Source organism: Hippocampus guttulatus, chromosome 16 (genome assembly GCF_054856545.1).
Source record: "Hippocampus guttulatus isolate MCC_2025c chromosome 16, RoL_Hgut_1.0, whole genome shotgun sequence".
Lineage (NCBI taxonomy): Eukaryota > Metazoa > Chordata > Actinopteri > Syngnathiformes > Syngnathidae > Hippocampus > Hippocampus guttulatus.
In genome coordinates this window covers 2,764,132-2,788,714 of record NC_141276.1, presented here as the reverse complement: position 1 = coordinate 2,788,714, position 24,583 = coordinate 2,764,132, and the positions used below count along the sequence as shown (strand labels likewise).

At 44.7% G+C, this 24,583-nt stretch overlaps 2 protein-coding genes across 5 annotated transcripts; one reads left to right on the top strand and one right to left on the bottom strand.

Moving 5' to 3' along the window:
- Positions 1-5,595: 5,595 nt before the first annotated feature.
- On the top strand, positions 5,596-17,737 carry atp2a1 (ATPase sarcoplasmic/endoplasmic reticulum Ca2+ transporting 1). Its single transcript, XM_086133623.1, has 25 exons — positions 5,596-5,727; positions 5,817-5,972; positions 6,730-6,747; positions 7,152-7,234; positions 8,512-8,616; positions 9,520-9,658; positions 9,804-9,884; positions 9,961-10,046; positions 10,236-10,391; positions 10,498-10,639; positions 11,015-11,181; positions 11,271-11,359; positions 11,429-11,531; positions 11,610-11,741; positions 11,823-11,948; positions 12,083-12,301; positions 12,695-12,806; positions 12,886-13,109; positions 13,213-13,433; positions 13,561-13,763; positions 14,328-14,413; positions 14,499-14,632; positions 14,705-14,822; positions 15,140-15,257; positions 17,462-17,737. Exons 2-25 carry the CDS (start codon positions 5,855-5,857, stop codon positions 17,470-17,472), a joined length of 2,991 nt encoding a protein of 996 aa, XP_085989749.1. The 5' UTR covers positions 5,596-5,727; positions 5,817-5,854; the 3' UTR covers positions 17,473-17,737.
- Positions 17,738-17,840: 103 nt separating this feature from the next.
- Positions 17,841-24,469, bottom strand: rabep2 (rabaptin, RAB GTPase binding effector protein 2). 4 transcript variants are annotated; one of them, XM_086133624.1, is made up of 12 exons: positions 24,296-24,469; positions 23,033-23,188; positions 22,526-22,596; positions 22,104-22,442; positions 21,682-21,777; positions 21,498-21,596; positions 21,239-21,352; positions 20,425-20,506; positions 20,285-20,296; positions 19,927-20,081; positions 19,710-19,826; positions 17,841-19,060 (listed from the first exon to the last, which is right to left on the bottom strand). In XM_086133624.1, the coding sequence occupies exons 1-12, from the start codon at positions 24,339-24,341 to the stop codon at positions 18,956-18,958; spliced, it is 1,392 nt and encodes a 463-aa protein (XP_085989750.1). In that variant the 5' UTR covers positions 24,342-24,469; the 3' UTR covers positions 17,841-18,955. The 4 variants fall into 4 exon arrangements, with proteins under 4 accessions (XP_085989750.1, XP_085989751.1, XP_085989752.1 ...); XM_086133625.1 differs by having other exon boundaries at positions 20,425-20,503; XM_086133626.1 differs by having other exon boundaries at positions 21,278-21,352.
- Positions 24,470-24,583: the final 114 nt, after the last annotated feature.

Below are 24,583 nucleotides of genomic sequence, written 5' to 3'. Positions count from 1 at the left end.
TTTCTGGTGAGTTTGACGATGCTGTTGTATTTCCAATTGCTCTGTATGGTTTCTATAATTGGCTAATGTTGGTCGGAAGAGGCGGTCGAAGTGAGGAAAGTCCGCCTCTGCCCAAAGCCAAACATCTTTGGGAGTTGTGAGGCCGAAGAGATCAAGCCCTCATTCAGAGTGAGTTAGGTACCGTTTCAGTGTTTCTTTTATGTACGATCAATACATTCAAACCCGCCTGTGTAAATTCTCCTCATTTAAGATAATCATTAGTAAGTTTGACACGATTCACTTCAAAACAATTGCTTCCCTACAGGGATCAGAAAAGCATCGTCGTCACGTGCGAGTGTCCCAGGAATAGGGGCTTGGTGGGACAGCACTTCTAGATTAGCACCATTCCAACTAAACACCTGTCGCATAGGAACACCCTTACATGTGGCCACACACTTTTATGTCTGCACACACGCGTGTGCACACACATACACATACAAATGCGCTCACACACCTCTCTGATACATGCCATACACGCGGTCAGTCTGACGGTCTAAATTACTGTCTTTTTTTTTATTTAATTTTTTTAATTTTTTTTTTTACACTGTGTCGCATATGTATGTACAAAATCGGAGAAGCTTAGAATGATTGATTCGGTACTCACAAAATTGAAAAGTGGTTGCACATTTTAAAATTCTTTTTATTAACATATAAACATATACATATTAGTGGTGCTCAGTTTGATCGTCCAACAATTGCGATTGGCTGATTTCCCAGGAAAGGCAACGCAATCAGCATATGTCGATGAACGCCTTTCCAAGCCGATTACAAAAAACTTGATTATCTTTTACTTTGTATACGAGCCCCATAGGGGGCCGGCAACCAGTCCAGGATGTACTCCACCACTCGCCAAAAGTCTTCTGGAGTAGGCTGCAGTTCATTCAATGCAGTGTTTTTTTTTTTTTTTTTTTTTTTTTGGAAACCTTTGGGTCACTAATTGCTGGAGTTTGAAAAGTTACTTGGCAAGATTTCTTAAAAACAGGCAAGTCGTGTTGAAGCAAAGCGTGTGTATTTTAGCAAGTACTTTTCAAAAATTGCTTAAAAGTTTCCTCTCAAATTTTAAAAGCACCGAAATCTGTTGCTAGTTTCTTTTCGGAAAATATATTTGCCAATATTGTTTGAAAAGTTTGCATCAAAGTACACAACTCCTTCAGGAGGCTTTTGTGTGTAAACAACGCCACAGTGCCGCAGTCAGACAATAAAAAAAGCCAAAGGGTGCTAATCACCGGTCATAAAGTGTTGTCCCCCGCTCACCTCTGCGTGTCGATGAACTTCTTCCCAGCAGAGCCCTTTGGGTTCATCAATCATCCTGTCATCACGCTCTGTTTCTTGTGTTCCTTGCATCCCATCATCGTCAACTTGTATCTGCGGTCGGGTCAGAAAAGCCATATGCAGTTCAATATAACATTCCAAATGGCAGCAAGTATAAAAAATATATATATCCCAAATTAAAGCAGTATTATTTATTGATTACTGATCTAGTTATGAAAGTGACAGGCAACTCAATGAAATGCTCCTCCGCTAACCACATCTGTGTGTCACTGCACATTATTCGCGCCTGCCTGTGGCGTTCTCTCTTGAAAGTGTCCATTATGACTCACAAAAACAATTCCATAGGTGTGAGCGAGGCCAATAAACGGAGCGAGCACAAGGTGCTAATGGGACACTCGCTGATGTCAGAACCTCCTAAAAGGCTGGACAGGTTCCTGTAAACAAAACCACAACACTTCGAAGAGACGCCGGGCACCGAGTGTACATTAGCGTGTATATTTAGATGTCTTGTGTGTGTAGGCGGTTTAACTTTAGGCCCACTGGATCGGTTTCATTGCAAAGCCCAAACGTATTTTCTGCGGAGGAATTGGCACTTCATCAGTTTACAATTTTCCCACCCATGAAAGGAGGCTTCAAGTGCGTCCTTGTTCCCACTTCTCAGGGATACTCGCGCTTCGTAGCGCATCCACACCGCGAGTCACATTCCGGGGGGCGCGTTGACAAAGTGATGCGGCGGGGATGGGCGGGGCCACGAGAGATGAGCCATCACAAGCCAGAGAATTGTTTCGATTCCTATTAGCATGTAGCGGGATTTAACCTGTCACAATTGGAGTCAATGTATCCTGTGACAGAGAGGCTCAGGCCCTGTCATGCCAACAAGACTATATTTTCAAATTATTTTTAGTTGCCCTATTAGTAGTAGTCGTAGTGGTTGTTGTTGTTGTCACCGTCCATCCATTTTTTTTCAAACGGCTAAACAATATCAAAATCTCCTCGCAACATTTGAGTTGTTCACCATGACGTCATGTGTTCATGTGGCTAAATCTTTGGCACGGGGCGGCGGTGTCGTCTGTTTTTGCCACTATCTTGCCATGTGCGCCGCTCATGCACTCGGCAAAGACATTGTAGAGCAAATAGCACAAAACACTTAAGGGAAGATGTTTTTTTTGGGGGGGGGGGGTTGCAGGCATAGCTTGATGGCAACCAGGAAGTAGCCATTGTGGGCACTGAACACACAAATTCCAGAAAAGAATGCAGGCAGGATGCTCTCGCAGTGATCAGGCACGCCAGTACACAATGATAATTTTTGTTTTGTTTTTGTTTTTACTCCAGAATAGCAAACCGTAAGCGTCATATCGGGTCGTTTTATGCGCGCTTGTTTTATGTCCATTGTCAGTCAGAGAAGACTTAGGCAAGTCATTTCGAAAACAAGCCGAGCCTGAAATAACCACCTGAAGGTGTTTGCGCCAAGATGGCTTCCCAGTGTGAGACTTTCCCAGAAGGACTTTGTTGTGACCTTTTGCCTGCGCATTCAACATTTAATATCATGACATGAGAACGTGACTATTGTCCGGTGAGCCCCACGCACTGACCTCAGCCAAGAAGGTTTGATTTTAAAAAAAGAATTAATTTAAAAATCTACTATATAAAGCTCTTGAATTTTTTTTATTTTTTTTTTGGTTTTCCTCTATCATGGGTCGTCTTTAGGATTGCAGGTGGGCTGGAGTCGATCCTGGCTGACTTTGGGTGAGTCAGGGTACACCCTTGAGTGGTCGCCAGTCAGTCGTGGGGCAAAAACTATTCGCACACTCAAAGCTGCTTGTCCTTGGCAGAGGTCTCCACGCTCCAAGTATTAAATGACTCGAACCCTCCAAACGATTTAATTGCAAAGCTTCTATGATGAGAGGGCAGCTTGCAACTTGCAACTCCGACACTGTAAAAAAAACACCACTTATATTTTTGGGGCCCAAAACTGGTATACAAGTTAAGAAAAAAAAAGTGAAATTATTGGCATTCATGGCAACAACGTGCGTGGCCATCTCTCATTCGGTACCTTGGCAAGACAAATGAAACCTCTGCTAAACGTGATCCCATCACTGGGAAATGCAGCACGCTGCCATGGCCACCTTGACGTAACCTTCAAGACTGGGCGAAGCATCTGTGGGGGGGACGGCGCGGGTTTGGGCCGTCCTTGCCGGGCAGGGTGTCACATTCTCGAACCTCCCTGAAAGAACAGTGAAATTCTGCCATTGTGTCATAGCTGCCTGCCCACATGCCCGCGCCACTATTTATACCGGAGGAACACAACTGCTGATATCGTTTCGGTTACAGTGGGGCACTTCAAACTCCAGCTGCCCAGCCTCCGTTAATTATACCGCGCAGACTATACACCACTGCCTAAACAGACAGTTGCTTTCCCCCGCTACTACTTTTGGCCTCCGTTATTCTCCCGCTTATTAGGGCTTCCCGGATCCATGGCGGCGATTAGCAGCCACGGGCAGATATGACTTACATGCCCGCCTCCCACATTGCCTCCCGACAAGTTCTAATACGCACACATGCCGGTTACATCACATCCAATTCGAGCTCCTATTTGTGATGCACAGAATCTTTTGATGCGGAAGCACAACGTGGGATGCGAATGTGTGTTTTTTTTGCGAATTGCAATAAAGTGAGTCAACCATCAAAACTTTGCGACTTGTGTTGAGCGTTTTTATCACCCAAAACTAACTCGAATTATATAGTGCAATAGATATAAAGTATACAAAAGGTGCAATTCTATGTACTGTATCTACCTGCCAAAATACGTGTATACTCCTTTGAAACACTTTTTCGTATACATGCGCTTAAATGTTCTCCAGATATTCCGGCTTCTCCTTACATTCCAAAACATGCACATTATCGGTGTGATTGTGAGCATGAATAGTTGTCTTTTGTCTATATGAGCCCTGCGACTGACTGGCGACCAATCCAGGGTCCACCACACCCCTGGCCGAAAACTCAGCTGGCTCAGGCAAATGAGTGGCCCAAATAAGATTAAAATACAACAGACGATTTTCATGTCCTGTATTTGCATGCCAGGCTGGACTGTTGTCACATTATACATTCCAAATCTGGATTGTGTATATTTTTAGGTTGAATACCCGGCAGAAATTGTCTTTTAAATGGACACGTCTACATCAACGGCAAGTCAAATTACAATACCTCCCCTTTGTATGTGTTCCTGTTAGTAGGTATCTATGCGCATGCAGGATTATCACCGCCATGTTTTTATGGGCATAGAAGCATTTAGAAAGAGCCGCAGCAACCTGATCCCCAAAGGGAGATCATGCCAGACGACACCCCGGGTCACGAGGGGTGGGGGCATTGGGGAGGCGGAGACATGCAACACGGGCCTGAACGACAAAAGCAGAGAGAAAGTGGTTGTGGACGATGATGGAGTGAGGATTATTTGTAGTTAGCAGAGCCAAAACAATGCAAAAGAGCTCATATGACAAATTGCTGATAATTTAAAAAAAACTCACTAGTACTGTCTTATAGATTTGTGAAAATACATTTAAAATAAAATACATACATATTAATTTGAACAAATTTGTGACGTGCATATTACACGGGCCATGATCACACTGACATATATTTTTTCAACACGCCGAGCACCCCTAAAACCCCCCCAAAAACATCATTCTATTAATACACCAGTGACAGTGTCAATCAAAATGCCACTTACATCTTTTGTCATGGATCATGTAAGATTCTGCAAGATGAGAGTCAAAGGTCACTTAAAAAGCACATCTAGACAAACACACATATCACACTCACTTTAAATGAAAAAAAAAATGATGAATGACATGCTAGTGAGTCGTAGGAGGTGTTGGAAGTACAGCTGAATAATATGTAACGATTTTCCCTAAAACCGAAAGCTCGATGTGCCAATTTCACTTTCCACACATCAAACGCCACCGTCGTATTCTGCATTTCTGTTAATCCCCATCTGAGTGAAGGAGCGGCAACGTGCGGACGCCAATAGACAAAGTCATTCCGCATGGCCATCGGTGTCCCCTAGCTCTCATTCAGAAAGTGTCACCCCCTCATGGTTGTCTCTCTTTTACACATCTTATTTCCAGCGTGGACACCCTCTGCAGTTGTTGCCCTCTGCCCCCTCCCTCCCCCGCGGCGCTCTCGGCCAATGAGCGGCGAGCGCATGGTGAGCAGACACCAATCGGGGAACTTTTTCCACACGTATAAAACTTTTCAGAGCAGTTTGCCAAGTTGCACTTTCTGTCAGTCTGGGGCTCCTGGAGGAGAGAAACATCTCATTGAGAGCGTGAGCGAGCGAGGGGGTCCAGTCAGGGTGTACGCAGCGTGTAGGGGGGGTTAACCCTTTTTTGCTCCCAAGCGCTACAGTCCACGAAAGCGGTGGGTGAATTTCATTCGTCTTTGCACTCGCAGCATCAGATGAGCTGATGTGAGTATCACTAAAGTGTGTGTGTGTGCACGTTTGAAAGGTGTCTTGGTGTCGCGAAGCTTCTCCGCTTCAGCCGGGATGGAGAACGCACACACCAAAGAGCCACAGGAGGTTCTGGCCTACTTTGGCGTCACCGAGGACAAAGGCCTAACGCCCGAGCAGTTCAAGAAGAACCTGGACAAGTATGGCTACAACGGTGAGGGAGTGAGATGGATGGATGATCACGAGAATGGAACAAGAGGGTAGCTAAGGTCACAGAAGGTCATTTAGTAAAGTCTTGAGTGATCCGTCTTTTTTTTCCAAGGCACAAGCAGTGGATCACTTGATTTATTTTTCGACTTGTGAAAAACACAAATTTGAGTTGCGGTAGTGAACTCAACTCAAGTCACCAGTACTTTGGCAAAGAGAAACATGAAATGGGGAGAATTAGAAAAAAAAATTGCTAAGCCCTTCGTTGCCTAATGCTAATACTAGCACATAATGGGAATTGCGTACTGTGTATAACACTTTAAGGAACTGATATTTAAAGAGATACACATTTCTTATCACAGTATTCACATTCACATATTCTTTATCCTCTGTATGGAGCTGAGACATCTATAGTGTAGATATCCATCTACATACTGTAGAGCTGAACGATTTTTTTAATATACTATACTGTGATCCCGATTTAATATGCGATTATTTTTCCAAGGTCCGCTTATTAATTGTTTTTTCCTTCAACATTTTTTAACAAACACAAACAACAAATGCATCTGTATGACAATAAACAGTAGCAGATTTATTCAAGATAAGCATCTGCACTTGCACCTGTCTATTTCTTGAAAATGGATTTTGAGTGGAGAGTCGTGTCACTTGACGCAGCAGGAATGACAAACAGTGCAGTAAATTTGTCGAGTAGTGATCCGGGCCCGTTAATCTCTCAAATCTTTTTTTTTTCTTTTCACCCACAGAGCTGCCAGCGGAGGAGGGTGAGTTTGGCTTTCTGTCATCCATCTTAAAGCATCGATGCCATACACTTCGGCTTGCTTCCTGCACACTCTGACAAGCTCCAGTCCTTCATTTAACACCTGCTAAGAAATCCATCGACTTCTCTGAGAACTAAAGTAGCGCACCATTGATGTCCATGCATGATTGGACATCACGTTTTGATGATGGAGCCGCAGGTCCACTTCACACCACTGCCCTCAGTGCCCGCTACCAGTACCATGGCGTTTTAAAACTAGCGGCGTCTATATTTAGCATAGCTGAAGCTAGCAAGGCTAATCACAAATCTCATCCAAAACTAGCTTCAACCCCTAATTTGCATGTTTAATGTAATTAATTCTGCGGGTGCGGGGCATAATGCGATGTCAATTTTGTGTATTTCTTCTAGGGAAGAGTATCTGGGAGTTGGTAGTGGAGCAGTTTGAGGACCTGTTGGTCCGAATCTTACTGCTGGCCGCCTGCATCTCTTTTGTGAGTTTGAGAACTTTCCTTTTCACTTTGTAAAAGCAAATTGTCACATCTAGACATGCTAGATGGGTTGAAATAGGTTGAAGTAAGGGTGCTGGGGTTTTTTTTTTTTGGTTATATATTATTAAATTTGAAAAAAAATGATACCGGACAAAGTAAAAATTTCCCTCAGAAATTAGCTCGCAGCTCTGTCGCTTCCAGAGTCATTCAATGACATTACAACTCACACCCTCACTCGTATGGAGCCAAAGAAAGCCTCCTCCCGCCTCTTTGGTTTCTCTCCAAAACAGTTTAGCGGAGGGAGGCAGCACACGTTGTCTTAATCTCCCATCTCTGCCCTCTGGCTTGCCTACACAGCTGTCACGATGGCCTTAGAAGGCCAGATGGTGCCGGTGTGTATGCACGCGTATGGGAAAGGGAACGGCGGGCTGAAAAAGAGAGCGCCCCTGTGTGCGTGTGTGTGTGTGTGTGTGTGTGTGTGTGTGTGTGTGTGTGTGTGTGTGTGTGTGGACATACATATGCATGGCCGGAGCTTTATTTTAAGAAATTCTCAACCCAGGAAGAGAAACTGTATCCTTGGACAAAGGTCAGGGATGGAAGGAACGAGCGGTGGCCTGCAGCAGCAGCAGGAGATTGAGAGACCCAGAAGGCAGCCGGGGATTGTGTTGCACAAGCATTATTGTTACGATGACAAATGGGAGCAATAGATTCGGAGTCACGCATGCTTTCGAAAAGAGAGAACAGTCAAGACTGGGAATGCGCGGCTCCCCGATTGATATGTGCAGGAACGTCCTGCCGCGACAGTGTTCTGACAGGCTTGGAATTTTCTGGAGATGTCTTATCTTTGAAGGGAGGCAAGGTGAAGATAAGCCAGATGAAGCGATACAACAAGGTGAAGAGGAACTTTTGGAAAGGCTGACAAAAGAGCAAATAGGATACAACCAAAGGACAAGTATGATTCAACCAAAAGGTTCTGAGGACTTTTTTTTTAATGGCTATAGGACTTTGCTCCATTGGCCCGCAACTAATCCGCGTCAATGTCAACATGACGGTATTCCAAAACAGACCCGTGTGCAGTACCACGGAGCTGCCACGCACAGAAGTGCACACGTGTTGGACCGTCAATGGCGGGGAGGAGCAAAGATGTTCCACATAAACCGATATAACAACAAACAACTTACACTGTCAAAATCCCAAATTCAATATCCTCACATGCATTCGGCACACGCTTTTGCATTAACATGCCAGAACATTTGTAATTCACTCTCCGTCTCTCTCAGGTACTGGCTTGGTTCGAGGAAGGTGAGGAAACAGTCACAGCCTTCGTTGAGCCTTTTGTCATCCTCCTCATCCTCATCGCAAATGCCGTCGTTGGCGTGTGGCAGGTCGGCGACTCACACAAACACGCACGGGAACAATCGCAGTCTCAAGGACACATACCTGCCCCCGAAGGGCCGTCTTTTACACTCACCTAAATAGACTCGTATTCTTAGAACCGGTCGCACATACTAAATTATACGAGCGGCGCGTTCGGGTCGCGGTCCTTTTGTCCTTTGCGGCGTGCTCCTTCCAGAGCCGTGGCGAGAGCTTAAAGTTCATATGAAACCAGAATGAGCGGCATGACGGCAGGCAAAGCGCTGGGGGTGAAAGGTTAAGCCAAGCTTGTGGAGGTGCAGAGGGGGTGGGAGGCGGGGAGGCGGGGGAAGACTTATAGCTGACCTGCCTTGAAGATGACACTACACGTTAAAAAAAAAAAACTACAAAGGAATGATCATGTCTCTGTGCGATGTTTGACGGAGGAGCGGAGGGCATCAATACTGTGGCAGTCATTTGGAAACTATGCACAAGGATTCACACATGAGGGGTATGAGAATGGAGAGAGAGAGAGAGGGGGCTTTACAGTTGGAGGCAATGAGAGGGGTGAGCTGTCAACTCCCGTTTGTCTTGATGTACAGTGTTGTGAAAAACAATTGGGGCCTTCCTGATTATTATTTTTTTTGGGGGGGGGGGGCAATATGCTCCATTGATTCATTCATTTGGTCAGTTTCATGTTCTGTCTACTGTACGTGGTGTCAACTGGGGCTCATGCAGAAGAATTGCCCGGTTGGAGTTTATCAACATACAAGCCCAAATGGCTCCCTCAAACTAAAATGATTGCCCCTTTTGGTTGATTTCAACTATGGGTCCTTGAGATTTCACCTGAAAGCGCTCTAACGTTTTGTGAATAGTGTATATTCAGTGTCTCTTACCACAATGATGGCAGTGTACACATCTTTTTTTCTCCATAGGAGCGTAACGCAGAGAGCGCAATCGAGGCTCTGAAGGAATATGAGCCTGAGATGGGTAAGGTTTACCGGGCGGACAGGAAGAGCGTGCAGAGAATAAAGGCCAGGGAGATTGTTCCTGGTGACGTGGTGGAGGTCTCCGGTAAGTTCCCCATCACAACCTTATGTATTACTTCATCGTCGTTAAAAGCCATCAGCGTACCCGACCAACCGATACTTTGTTAAAAGAACCGCTATCACTACTTTTTACTAACATGGTCATTTTGCACATTTCGATCTATTTGTAGTTGGTGACAAAGTACCCGCAGACATCCGGATCATCTCCATCAAATCCACCACTCTGCGCGTGGATCAGTCCATTCTCACGGGTAGGTGTCGTCACCCGCGGGCGCACTTTGCAAAGAGGTGTGACTGACACTGCCGTCACCCCGTGGGTCTCCCCAGGTGAGTCAGTCAGTGTGATCAAGCACACCGATGCCGTCCCGGACCTACGAGCCGTCAACCAGGACAAAAAGAACATGTTGTTCTCTGTGAGTGTCTTCTTCATACCACCGCAGATATGTCATAATTACCTCTGCTAAAGGGAGCATTATTATTCTTTTTAAAATTACATGATAGTATAATCCTACTTCCTTATCCCGTTTTAGTTACAATTTTACTCTCTCAAAATGTCAATTCCCAAAAAGGTCATTAAACTCGGCTTAAAACCCAACACTTAGGGCACCAACATTGCTGCTGGAAAAGCCACCGGCATCGCCGTGGCAACCGGCGTCGCCACCGAGATCGGGAAGATCCGCGACCAGATGGCTGCCACCGAGCAGGAGAAGACCCCTCTGCAGCAGAAACTGGATGAGTTTGGGGAGCAGCTCTCCAAGGTGGGAGCCCCAAACAAGATGTGAAAACAACCAAGGCAATTTGACCCAAAGAATAGTTTAAAAATGACAATGGCCGATCCGCTGTCTATTCCTCTGCCTTCTCCAGGTCATCTCCCTCATCTGTGTGGCGGTGTGGATAATCAACATTGGACATTTTAATGACCCGGTTCATGGTGGCTCATGGTTCCGTGGCGCAATCTACTATTTCAAGATTGCTGTGGCTTTAGCTGTGGCTGCCATACCTGAAGGTAAAGCCCAGGAATTTCATTTGCCTGCCTATGAAGATTATCAACTCTAAAATTCAATTCGACAATTTTTTTTCCCATTCTTGCTTGATGGACAGCTTAGCTGTTCAAAAGTATGGGGGTCTCCATTGTCATATTTTACGCTTGATAATTCGCCACACGTTGTCAATGAGAGACAGGTCTGGACTGCGGGCAGGCCAGTCCAGTACCGACACCCCTTTACTCCAAAGTACTCCGTTTTTATTTTATGAGTTGTATTGCCAATGGGAAAATATTACCCATTTTTCAAAAATGGAAACAAAAAAAAGAAAGCTTGCCAGGAAGAGCTTGTCGCTGCGAAGCCGAGACTAATACTGGAGGTGCTTCTAACCATCTCAGGTCTGCCTGCCGTCATCACCACCTGTCTGGCTCTGGGAACACGACGCATGGCCAAGAAGAACGCCATCGTCAGAAGCCTGCCCTCTGTCGAGACCCTGGGGTGCACCTCAGTCATCTGCTCTGACAAAACGGGTACCCTCACCACCAATCAGATGTGTGTGACTAAGGTAGGTTGAAACATGCCTCATTCCCATACAATATAAAGCTTCGAGTATAGCAAGAGTTGAAGAAAAAACAAAAAATCATTCCCTTGCAGATGTTCATTATCGATAAAGTGGACAATGAGAATGTCACTCTCGGTCAATTTGACATCTCTGGCTCAAAGTACACACCTGAGGGAGAAGTGTAAGTATACGCATGTACACGCGCTGTACAAAATGAATCGCGCAAAACGATAGTTTTCGATCTTTTTAGGACAAGGAGGGGCGTGAGCGTGAAATGCGGCCAGTATGATGGACTGGTTGAGCTGGCCACCATTTGCGCCCTTTGCAATGACTCCTCGCTTGACTACAACGAGGTTGGCAGAGTGCGAAAGAGAGCACGTGTGCAGGAATTTGCAAATCAAATCAACTGAAAGCAACATCCTCCTTCACAGTCCAAGGGAATCTACGAGAAAGTGGGCGAGGCCACTGAAACCGCTCTCAGCTGTTTGGTGGAGAAGATGAACGTGTTCAACACTGAAGTGCGCAGCCTGTCCAGGGTGGAACGAGCCAATGCTTGCTGCAGTGTAAGTCGCACAAAAAGCCATCAGTCTACCGTGAGGCGAATAACATGGATGGAGCTTTCATTTTCGACTTTTCTCGAACAGGTGATTAAGCAGTTGATGAAGAAGGAGTTCACGCTGGAGTTTTCCAGGGACAGAAAGTCAATGTCAGTCTACTGTTCTCCAGCAAAGTCTGGAAAAGGCCCAGTAGGAAACAAGATGTTTGTCAAAGTGAGTGACATTCAGACGCATTGACACAGCTTCCGGTCTGGAAAGGTTTAAGTTGTGCTTGGAATAGCAACTGAGCATCAAGTCAGCTTTAAGAGACACAGCAAAATGTTGTGACATTCTAAATGTCTTACCAGGGTGCCCCTGAGGGTGTGATTGAGCGTTGTTCATACGTTCGCGTGGGTACCACTCGTCTTCCCTTGACTGGGCCGGTCAAAGATCACATCATGGCAGTAATCAAGGAGTGGGGCACAGGGCGAGACACCCTCCGCTGTCTGGCACTGGCCACCTGCGACTCTCCTCTAAGGAAGGAGGAGATGAACCTGGAGGACTCAACCAGGTTTGCAGATTATGAGGTGAGTGACAGCCCCTGCTACGTTAGAAGCTCAGATGGGATTGGCCTGTTTCAGGGTTGCAGACGCTACCTAATTTTCAACTTTTAACCGTGAAGATGATTAATAAGGTATATAAGGAAAAAGACGATTGAACACCAATACTCTCCGAAAGAAGATAATTGAATCTTTCAAATGGCTTGGATTCGAGTGCAGCGCTTGTGAAAGCTTGTCCATGAAGTCTCGATTTTTGGGCATGCAAATTTACAAAGTAGTCTTCAATAAATAGTCCAGTATGACTTTTTAGCCAACAGAAGGTACTCCTACTGGACCCGGATGAGTGACAATCAACCCAAGTTGACCGATATTAAAAGTAAGTAGCGCAAGGAGTCACCAAAACGTTCTTTTTGCCATCAGACTGACTTGACCTTTGTGGGCTGCGTTGGTATGCTCGACCCTCCGCGTAAGGAAGTCATGAGCTCCATCGAGCTGTGCAGAGCCGCTGGCATTCGTGTCATTATGATCACCGGTCAGTAGTCCGCAAGGCTCTCGCTCAACTTGAGCCGTGAGAAAAGACAAGGTCAGTTGTTCTGCTTTTGTCTGCTCAGGTGACAACAAGGGCACAGCGGTGGCCATCTGTCGCCGCATCGGCATCTTCTCTGAGGACGAGGACGTCACTGGCAAGGCCTTCACCGGTCGTGAGTTCGATGACCTGTCTTCTTATGACCAGAAGAACGCAGTCCGTAAGGCTTGTTGCTTTGCCAGGGTGGAACCGTCCCACAAATCGAAAATTGTTGAGTTCCTCCAAGGCTTTGATGAGATCACTGCCATGGTGAGGAGACAAACTTTCCTCGAACGTGACATGGGAAACCGCTTTCCTATCGGTCCATGGGGGCAATTTCCCGCCAACAACCTCTCTTCCATCATGAACGCAGACCGGAGACGGAGTGAATGACGCCCCTGCCTTGAAGAAGGCGGAGATCGGCATCGCCATGGGCTCTGGCACTGCCGTTGCCAAGTCAGCCTCTGAGATGGTCCTGGCTGATGACAACTTTTCTTCCATCGTATCTGCTGTCGAGGAGGGCAGAGCGATTTACAACAACATGAAGCAGTTCATCCGCTACCTCATTTCTTCCAATGTGGGTGAGGTTGTCTGGTAAGTACTTGACGACGGTCACCCTTGGCAGGATAAGAACTTGGTTTTGGAGCTTGGCTCACATAGCAGCGTTTATACTCTGGCAAGGTAGAGACCGCCAAAACGAAAGCTTTCCATATTTCTTCAGTATCTTTCTGACTGCGGCCTTGGGCCTGCCCGAGGCTCTGATCCCAGTTCAGTTGCTCTGGGTCAACCTTGTGACTGACGGGCTTCCCGCCACTGCTCTGGGCTTCAACCCTCCGGACCTGGACATCATGGGCAAAGCTCCTCGATCGCCCAAAGAGCCCCTGATCTCCGGTTGGCTGTTCTTCAGATATCTGGCCATTGGAGGTACTAAATCGTTCCACTTGCTTCTTTTGGATAAATGCGTTTCTGTGATTAGCACCGCATGAGATGTATTTGGAGAAGACCACTGTTTCCCATTGGGCAACCTACACTTGTTTGTGGGACTGACATGACCTTTAAAGTCAAGTGGCTTGTAATAATTAGCTTCAACATTGAAGAGAAGGGCCAACTGTAAGATATCAAATCTGAATTTGACTCAAAATCTACAATGTCTACGATAATGGACATGATAGATTAATAGCTGTTCCGTGATTGAACACAATTAAGAACTGATTTGAGAGAACAGTATTTTAAAAATGTTCAGCCATCATAGTGATTCCTCATACTCTTAGTCTAGCAACTAAGCTTCCAATCCGCCTCCATCCGTGCCATTTCTCTCTCATGGTGCTGTTGCCATGGTAACACCTGCGTCTCAATGTTATCATGTGGCAAATCAATACTAAAAAGGTTAATGGGATGCTTATCTGAAAAAAACATAAAATAAAAATGTGTGTCCGAGCAAAGGAGCTGGCCTGCCACCCAAACTTCAAAACGTCAAATGTTTTCCAGGTTACGTTGGCGCTGCAACTGTTGCCGCAGCTGCGTGGTGGTTCCTGTATTGCGAGGATGGGCCATTGGTCTCCTTCCATCAATTGGTTGGTATTTAATGGCGCAACCCAGTTCTACCCTCTCCTTCAGTATAATGATTATGAATTGTTCTTTGTTTTTTTTGGTCTTTAGTCGCACTTCATGCAGTGCAGTGACGACAATGAGGACTTTGCCGGGATCCACTGTCATGTGTTTGAGGCGTCTCCTCCAATGACCATGGCTCTGTCTGTGCTGGTCACCATTGAGATGTGCAACGCTCTAAATAGGTGCGACTAACCAGACATTGGCAAGACTAAAAGAACCTCGAAGTGAACTCACGTCCTCTTTTCTGCCACCAGCTTGTCTGAGAACCAGTCGCTGATGCGCATGCCCCCTTGGAGCAACCTCTGGCTGGTGGCTGCCATGACCCTCTCCATGTCCCTTCACTTCATGATCATCTACGTGGACCCCCTGCCCGTGAGTCTCTTAATAGGGGACCTCCCCCCCCCCCACCTACCCACCTGACCGTAAACAGTCCCTGAGGATGATGATGAAGAAGAAATTGTTGAGTGAGGCGCAATTTAGCTTGACATGTCATCCGAGCAGCTGCAACTTTTGGCCTTTGTGGTCTCCTCGCTCGTTCAGATGCATTTGGAGGAGATCATGGCGGTACTCTAGCATAAAACACAATCGGTGTATTGCGAAAAGTCAAACTAATTGTTTTGAGTGAATAACCACCGCCTGATTTCATGATCCTGGTTGACAAAGCGGTGTTGTTTGTGTGTCTTCCGTAGATGATTTTCAAGCTCACTCACTTGACTGTGGACCAGTGGATTGTGGTGTTGAAGCTTTCCTTCCCAGTCATTCTTATTGATGAGATGCTCAAGTTTGTGGCTCGCACATATCTGGAGGGTAGGTTTCTATTTATTTTCATTTGTTGTTGTTTTTATTATGTACAGGTATATTTTTTTAATTCTCGTGACAGTATCGGTGATAGTTTCCACAAGAAGGGGAACAAAGTACTGTAAAGTCGTATTTCTTTTTGACATTTGGTGAATGCCGGAGATGATTCTTTCAATTTTCTTTTTTCCTTCGCGGTAAGTCGTTTAAATCAGGGGTCCCCAACCGCCGGTCCGCGGACCGGTACCGGTCCGCATGGGCATTTGGTACCGGGCCGCACAGAAAGAACTTGCCTTATTTCCGTTTTATTTATTTCGGAATACGAAAGATGTTTTATTTTGAAAAATTACCGGATTCTCCATTACATCCATCTGTGTCACACTTGACTCACGTCAAGCCACGCTTCTCGGTCACATGACCGATGACGCTCAAAAACAAAACCCTGAAGCCCGCAAAATGAGTAAAAAAGCTGCTTGGAGATCGCAAATGACGGCGGCCTTAAAAGTACGTTCGAGACAACTGGATTCAAGTTATGGCTGAATACTCTGAGATCGCCACAATAGCACTTTTGCTATTTCCGACATCCTACCTGTGTGAAGTGGGGAGTTTCTGCAGCAACGGCGACTAAAAGAAAATTACGAAGTCGACTGGACATAAACCACACACTTGAGGTGTCATTGTCTCCTATTACCCCGAGATGGGACTGTCTGATTGCAGAAAATCAAGCTCGGGGCTGTGGTGAGTCATCATTTTCATGCACTTTGAATTTGCATTGTATCGTATTTTGAAGGCATTAGACATTACCATAGCGATAAAAGTGTTGCGACCAGATTAGACGCTCCTTGTGTTTATTATTCTATTTCGAAAACAACCGTTTTCATGCAGCTCATACCATATTATTTTGTTGTATTAATCCGCCACACCTTAAATGCCGGTCCCTGAAAATATTGTCTGACTTAAACTGGACCGTGGGGCAAAAAAGGTTGGGGACCCCTGGTTTAAATACAGTGCAGCAAAATAATGGCCACCCAATTAATTTTAATGTATTTAACATCCAGCTCCTTCGTTCTTTAACACTTCCACATGCTTGTTATGATGACATTTCATTGTTCTCCCCTTGGATGCTCTTTTAACTGTTGCCCCTCTTACAATCCAGTCTAAACCTGTCCCCCCCCCACTTCTTCCATACCCCCCGTGACAAGGTATTGCTCATCTCAAGGTTTAGCATTGTGCATGTCTTGAAAGTCTAACATGAAGTTTCATGTTAGTGTTAAAGTCGGCGTTTCCGCGAGGCTTCCTGCATACGGCGGTGCCTTTTCATTGCGCCATTGAAATGTCACCGAAAGGTTATTGCTTGTAATAAGCCGCAGTTGATTGATGCTCTCGTTACCGACCGCAGAATTAGGTCATAAATCAAATGGTATTAAGCTAACAAGCTATTAAAAGTTTTTAATATTTAACAATACCATTTCCCACTGCCCTTGTGAAAAAATATGGTGGTTACGTTTTTCCAGCTCTGCTAAAGCAATGGCCACTGTCTACTAAAACATTGATGGCACTTCGATGACAAACGCTCGTCATTTTGGCCCCAATTTTGACCTAAGGGTCTTGTTAAATGTGTCATCAATATTAAGAGGACTTTGGTGAGAGCGTAACTTTTCATCCATGTTGACGTTTGAATGCCTCAGGCGCTTTGGAACAGCGGATGATATTCCTCATAAGCACTGAGAATGCTCAACATTCCAACAAGAAAAAAAAAAGGGTGTGCTCAAAATCTGCATGTCAGGACTCACAACCGTGTTTATTAAAGATAGATAAATAGATAGATAGATGGGCATAATCATTGATTCTTTGACAAATTGCTCATGAAGAAATTAGTCAGCCGAGTGCAACTTGATTGTTGATTAATCATGTGTTAAAACAATTGAAAATGGAGAGCACGACAGAGCTCAGCTTTTTTTTTCTCTCCATGCTTTTTAAAAAAAATAAAGGCGGAAACAAAAACCACAAACCTGATCCAGAAAGGTTTCCCAATGCCCATCCCTATTTTATATTTTATTATAATTTTTTTTTATACTGCTCACACATAAGACTAATGTCAATGCATTCGCACGACAATCACAAACTGTTGATTTGACAAGAATGTGCACGGCAAACGTGACTAGAGCGACACGTTTGTTTTTTTCCAACTGACAATCTTTCGTTTTCCGACGCAGGGAAAGCCTAAAGACGTGCACCGACGCTTGAACTGACACGGAGTGAGAAAGAACGGACAAGAGAGGCTGAGCGCTCCCACCGAAGGCGAAAGAGAGATCGCACCAACGCTCACTTGATGGGATCTGATCGAGCAGAACATGCCTAAGCCATCTGAAAATACACCGAACTGCAAAATGTTTTTTTTTTCCGCGTATGAACTGAAATTAATACATAGGTCGGAGTTTATTATTATAATTATACAGTGTTTTATTCTTAAAGAATAAAGATATTTTAAAAATTTGGGATTGCTGTGTTGACTTTTTCCTGTATTTTCAATGTTTAGAATGTTTTAAGTGTTATGGGGAGGGACGAGAAAACAGACAGACAAGATAGACGATATAAAAGTTCACGAGTAAGGTTTATTGCTGCTCACTGAAAATATCCGGCCAGAATGTAGTCACTATGGATTATATTTGGTTGTCATCATGATATTGGCTTTTGAAGACATTTCTTCACATAGTGTTTTGGACAAACAAAAATGAGAATACATCATTGTCATTGCAGATCAGGCGACCGTGTGATGTGACCTCATTGATAAATATTGAAGTTAAGCGTAAGGCGATCAGTTCGCATGACTACGTTACGACACAAATAAAGAATATTTTAGAAACACACACATGGCCCACAGACACGTCCGAAAATGTGGTTATCACTTCATGAACCGTTATTGCAACGTGTCCTCTTTCCTAAGAGGCTGCACAGAGGGTTGCAAAATGTTTACATAACGACAAACATTGTTTTAACCCCCTTGTTTGAATGATATGCGCCGTCATGAAAATGCTTTATCCATGTCACAAATAAAGGCAAAGTCATCATTGGCTGTGGGTATGTAGTGGTGTAATAGACGAGTCAACATTTAGACGCTGGCTTTTTAAATAATGAGCTAGTAATGTCTGCTGGTTACGCACCATTCACAAAGTTCCTGCTTGTTTTGACATCAAGCAAACAAACGAGCTTTCGAGCGCTGCTGAGCTGCCATCCTCGGGGTTCCGTGATAACAGGATCAAGTGGAGAAATATTGACTTCTCTAAACCTTGAGTGTCAGAACGTTTTGGGTTGACTTGAGAATGAATTATTGTTTGAGTTTGAATTCATTAACATTGTCAAAATATAAATGTATCGTCACTGTCATGTGAAAAAATACGTGTGTCCATTTTATTCATATTTAAAATGTTGACGTTCATGGGCTGTCTGCATTTCAGACATCCCATCAACGTATATATATTTTTTAAATGACAAAAACGGACATGTGTGTTTTTCACGGGACAGCAACGCTATAAAATACAGTGTTGACACGGTTTGGTTCGAGACCACGTTTTCACTCTGAATGTCACGTGTGGGCGTCTTTCTCTTGGTCATTTCAAAACGGCGTCTGTCCCACATTGCCGTTCTTACTTGAGGGTCATTGGTCCATCGTTTAGCTTGGTCTCTGCTCTCCGCCTGCAGCAGCAGACTCAGGAGGCGTCCGCAGGCGAGGAATCGTCTTTGCTAATTCCTTCCTCCAGGATCTCCCTGACTTGTTCAAAGGACTCCGCCTGCCGTATTAACTCCAGTTTCACCTAAGGGGAGTGCGAGAGCAGTGTCACACATAGCACTCATTTTAAGTTCATAATGACTCTAGTGCAGTGATTTCCCAACATAGTGTGTTGTTTGGATGACAAATAACTTACGAAATGCGTGTCCACCAAACCTTTATAGTGTTACAAATGCATATGGTGACACTGTTCATACCGGCGGGTGAGCCAGCCGATTCATTTGGCCATTTTGAAAAACAGGCAGGACAACCATACGGTGGTATAAAATTAAAACCTCTGAGCGAGTTGATTTTTGTGAAATCATGCACATAACGAGTTCTTGCGCGCTCTGTTGGTTTGTTGTTTTGTGACAACTTTGAGTGGGAATCTTTATGCAAAAAGCCCTTTGCGCTGGGAAAACAAGAATAAGCTGGGGGGGGGGGGGTTTTGTTTGTTTCAAAGCCTCTGTAGTGGAGAAGACCTCTTTATAAGCAATTGGGCATTCAAATGTGTAAAGCTAGTCCTCTATACATTGGTTCATTAAAAAAACAGATGTATGCACATATTTTGCTCTTATATTTGTGTCGTGCATTTGGTTCGGAAGTGTGCGGTCCTACGTGGCTCCCTGGTGGCACTGAGGAAAAATTGTGGCCACTACCATCATTTCAGTTGCCATTGCAGCTCCGCTTCTCACCTGCAGTGACTGAGAGAGTTCAACAAAGTCTCTCTGGACAGTCTGGCTGGTGTCAACCTGAGAGCGCATGCTGATCACTTGGCTGCGCAGTTCCAGACATTGCTGATGTAAGGCCTCCTGCAAGCCAGACCGGGCTCATGTTAAAACTTCCCATGGTCTAATTGGATGGGTCCATTGCTTCTCTTGAACACAAAGGTTTAGTTAGAAGCTGACTCACATTCTCACTATCGAGCCCTTTGTTGTTGCCCTGCACATGAGAGAGCGCCACCCGCAGGGCCTCGAGTTCAGTGCGGCAGGCCAACAGCTCGTGGTGAAACTGGTCCTTCTGGGCCTGAATCCTCTCCGTCTCTGTTTTTAAACTGGAAAATTGCACTGCGGAAAGCAAGCAAAAATCACACGGATAACGATCCGTTTGTAAGTGCACTTTCAGATGATCTAATAGGGGAATATATTTCATATTCTAAAGCACTGGGAGGGAAGCACAGAGGTAATTTTGTCACTTTTTAGTTTGCACAGCATAGTTAAAGAAAAAAATCCTATTTGAAATCAATCCTACGTGTGCTTCATATGCTCACCTTCTAGAACTTCTGAAGTGGTTCCATGGATGAGCCGGTAAAAAAAAAAGAAAAAGAATTGAAAATATATTAGTCAAGTACATAATAACCCCAAACCACACGCACCAAAAAAAAAAAAAGAGTGCAATCCTATTACAGACCATTCTCCTCTGCTCGGATGTCAAGCTGCTCCCTCAGGTTGACAATCTCAATACGGAGGCGCTCCTCACAGTGCGCCGCCTGCTGGCCAAACAAGAACACAACAGTCAACTCCCACACCATTGACAATTAATTGTGGTGTCAAGTGGTTTACTGTACAATTAATGCTTTACCATCAAAATTATATCAACATGAGACAACAATAATATAAAAAAAATTATCAATGGGAAGGAAAGTGAATTCATATGTTCAAGGCTCAAACTGCCATCATCACAAAAAACATTAATTAGCTGAAGAGGCAAACATAGTTTACGCCGACAAGAGTAAAGAGAAGCTAACCACTGTACAATACAACGAAAAATAAAGTACAGTAACCCACCCTTTGAAAACAGGAAGGTGTTTGTACGGCAATAGTGTCATCTAGTGGAGTTTTCATTGTTACGCATTGCTGTGATTAAGCCTTGCGATATTTAATGACGTCTATTGCTCATATACTGGATTACGGAGAAGCCAGAACTTTCCTATGCAACATTATATCCCACTTCCGCAGTAGACAACTCATTGTTGGAGAGATGCTAGTCTGCATCTTGATTATCATCGAGGTCCCCTCGCATGACGTCATAAACCTTTGACTCCTGAGACACATTTCTTTGAAACTCCAAACGTTGCCCCTTATGGGGCGCTTAGGGGCACCTTTTGAGGTCCCATTGCACTTGGTTCTATTTCATTTTGTTCTCCCCTTTATGCATTTAAATCGGGTGATGAAATGTTAGCAAATGTATCCGCGGCACTTTTTTGTAAACAGCAATACGGCACCTGCCGTGACGCTGGAAGCGCTGAGGTGAAGCCTGTTACCTCATCCTCAACCGTCTCTCCTTTCAGCCTGGATAGCTCAGAGCAGACCTTTCTCTGGGACAGTGACAGCTCGGACTGGATTTACACACAAACATCACACACGTGCACTTGAGAACACATACAACATGCCAACACGCAATGTAGAATTTGTGAAGAACCAACATTCGTGAAAAATGGAGAATGAGTGATACACGGCTAGATTCAGATCAACATCACTCACCAGTCGACTCTGGACTGTAGTTTGTGACTGGCTGAGGGAGTTCTGTAATTCCTGAAGAAGCGCCTCTGAGGACTGCGCCTGAGACTGGAGCAATGATACCTGAACATAAACAAAAACGGTATCGGTACATTCGCACAGCATCCCGACTATGCATGTGTCGTACGTCTGGCCGTTTACGTCCTACCTGTTTGTGTGTATGGTTGGTCTGTATGTCCAATTCTTTCTCCAGTTCCTCCTTTGCTTCCAAGAGTTGACTCACCTCCCCTCTCAACTCTGACAACTGTCCGACATACAGCATCGGATTTGAAACTTCAAACTAAAAACCCTTCAGGTGATCCCACTTCCACCCACATTCCAAAAGCACGCATGTTAGGATAATTAATGGGTGTAAAATGTCAATAGGCGTTAATGTGGGCGTCAATGTTTGCTACTCCATTATGTGCCCTGTGACTGGCTAGCTGGTCTTGTTCAACTTGTGATTTATCAATTAATGTAAGTTTTTGGAGTTTGGGATGTGGATCATGTTTTTTTTTTCCCCATACAATGTACAGAGCACGGTCATGCAGAGTACTTGTTTTAATACAATGAAGGGATATAAAACCCCACCTGAGCATTGAGTGCATCCCAGTCGCTATGGGTGACCAGCCGGTGGCCTGCTGGTGGCAGGTAGATGGCTTCCGGCACCAGAGTTCCTGTTGAGACCAGAGAGTCCGTGTCTTCCTGAGCATGGAGCTTTCTTGGAAGGGAGGGTGTGTCAACGGAGAATGAGGACAACGAGTCAGAGTCGCAGTTCCGCAATGAAAAATATCCTTCGGTATTAAGCGGCAGGCCTTCTCCCTCCGGTGCAAGTTCCCCGTCGACTGGTTGGCAGCACGACCTGTCTGGTAAAGTCTGGCAATCATTGCTGGTGGCCTCTGCATCCATTTTGCCCTTCTTTCCACTCCCCTGTTGGATGAGGAAGAACAAATTGTGGCATTGAATCTGATCAACTTGAAAATTACAGAGTAAATAAATAATGACACACGAACCTGATTCTGGCTACTTGCTCTCCTCCCCTCAAGTAGCGCGGCTATCCTGGACTCATATTGCGCTGCCGTCTCTGTAAAGACATCATGAAATAATGATCGAATGACTTTTTCCATCAGGGGGGTGAAATTTTGTCTACAATGGGCTGAGCTTAGTGGTTGTCCTTCTCACATAAGAAGGTCTTTCTACCTTTATTACCGTTTTTGTTTCATGGACCCACTGGGCTCCAGACCCCTATCATATAAGGAACAAAAATCTATCCATCCATTTTCTACAAAGCCGGTCCACATCAGGGTCGAGGGTGGACTGGAGCCTATCCTGGCTGGCTTTGGGCGAGACACAGGGCACTGTGCTAAACAATTCTCAAACTTTTGTTAGGCCCACGCTCCTCGAGCAATTGTGATGCACATATTAGGCTTAAACATATCATTTAGGCACAGTTGTTTCCGTGTCAGAGAACTGGGCTGTGTGTACTATGCACCGCTTATCACAAGTAAACATGCACTGACCCCTGAGAGCCTCCTGAAGGGACTGGATCTCTTGATCACATTGTTTTTGCAGCTCTGCCAGTTCCTCCCGTTTGCTCAGTTCACAGATGGTCGCCACACCCTGCCAGTGTTCAACCTGCGCTCGACACTCCGTCAGCTGGGCTTGAAGGAGGGCTTCTATAAAATGACAAACAGGTGTTGATGTTTTGTAATAGTTAATGTCAGACAGGATGGAATCAAGGAAGACAAGCAAGAATGATTTCATGGGTTGAAGAGACCCAAATGGTTCAAATAAAAAAAAGCTATTGAGTAACGTAACTTAATGTATCCTTTTTAAATGGGGAAATTAAACTGTGTGTCTGACTCTCCAGACGGGAGGACAAGCTAAAGAACCAAGTGATTGAGAATGGATGAAAATGCACAAAAATCATTCATTTTATTTTTGGGTTTTGTTCAATTTTCGGGGGGCGAATTAAATATTGTTAAAATTAGTACCAGAACACAAAAAACACAGATCAACATTAATAACCCATGTGTCCAACCAACCATTATACAAACCGGTCATTCATCAAGAATAATTTCTGTTTATCAGCTGCAAAGTTTATGTTTTCGTTCTGTTATGGCCTGGAGGAAACTTATGCAGACAAAGCTTTGGTTTCCTGCTGATCTATCAACTTGACTGGCTGTAGTGTATTATTTGTGTTTTGCACTTTCCGTCGTCTGCTGATTTAAAAAATTTAAAAAAAAAAAAGATTGCCCCCAGTCATTCAGACCAATACTGTAATCAGATCTTTCCTAACCGTTGATGATTTGCAATATTCCTGCATTGCTGCAATTATATTGAGATTTTCTGCAGTCACAGCTGTTATATACGATTCCTAGTATTGGCTAGTATTAGTAGCAGTTGTCATACTACTGCGAAGTTAAAACACATCTCGACATGTATCTTTCAGAAAGAATATGAGCAACGATATGATCATATTACAGCTCAGAACCGAGTAAAAGTCGACAGGCTAACGAAGCTAGCGACTAACCTCACGATCAATGACGTCACAAGCTCAAAGCCAGCGTGTTCCATCGGTAGCAGAACCGATGTATGATCTAGTGAAGTAAAGTAAGCTAATGACGCCAAGTGCTAACATTATCAAGTTAGTTGCAGCTTCAACAGGTTTCAAAACAGTGGAGTGAGAAGTTCGTTTGTTCTTGAAACAATCGATTCGCATCCACCCCGCTTACGTGCGAGACATGTCACACATCACAGGCAGTATTTTTGTTGATTTGTACCTGTGTCTTCTCTCATTGAGCTCATCCTGTCATCAGACAACTCCATCGGTAGAAAAATGTCACAACCAAAACCATACGGACGATGAACTTGCGCAAGACATTTGAACAAACACCGCGACTGCGACTGTAGTGTGGAAATGATCACTAGTGCAGCTTCAACTTCAGGAAACAACTTTCCCCGGTCTCAGCCTGCGGAAATCGCGTCAACCTCCTTCCTGTGTCCACCTCGCTCTCTTGTTCTCTGCCTGGAATTTGCACTGTGACAAAACCCCTAAATTGAACACTAAG

Excerpts from the sequence above, each read along its gene's own strand:
- rabep2 (XM_086133624.1), bottom strand. The coding sequence starts at position 24,341 with ATGGAGTTGTCTGATGACAGGATGAGCTCAATGAGAGAAGACACAG. Across the intron at positions 22,597-23,032 it reads CCTTCAGGAGGCTCTCAGGG|AGACGGCAGCGCAATATGAG; the intron begins GTCAGTGCATGT and ends ATGTCTTTACAG. Across the intron at positions 20,507-21,238 it reads CGCTTCCAGCGTCACGGCAG|CAGGCGGCGCACTGTGAGGA; the intron begins GTGCCGTATTGC and ends TTGTTTGGCCAG.
- atp2a1 (XM_086133623.1), top strand. The coding sequence starts at position 5,855 with ATGGAGAACGCACACACCAAAGAGCCACAGGAGGTTCTGGCCTACTTT. Across the intron at positions 10,047-10,235 it reads AAAAGAACATGTTGTTCTCT|GGCACCAACATTGCTGCTGG; the intron begins GTGAGTGTCTTC and ends CCCAACACTTAG. Across the intron at positions 11,182-11,270 it reads ATCAGATGTGTGTGACTAAG|ATGTTCATTATCGATAAAGT; the intron begins GTAGGTTGAAAC and ends ATTCCCTTGCAG.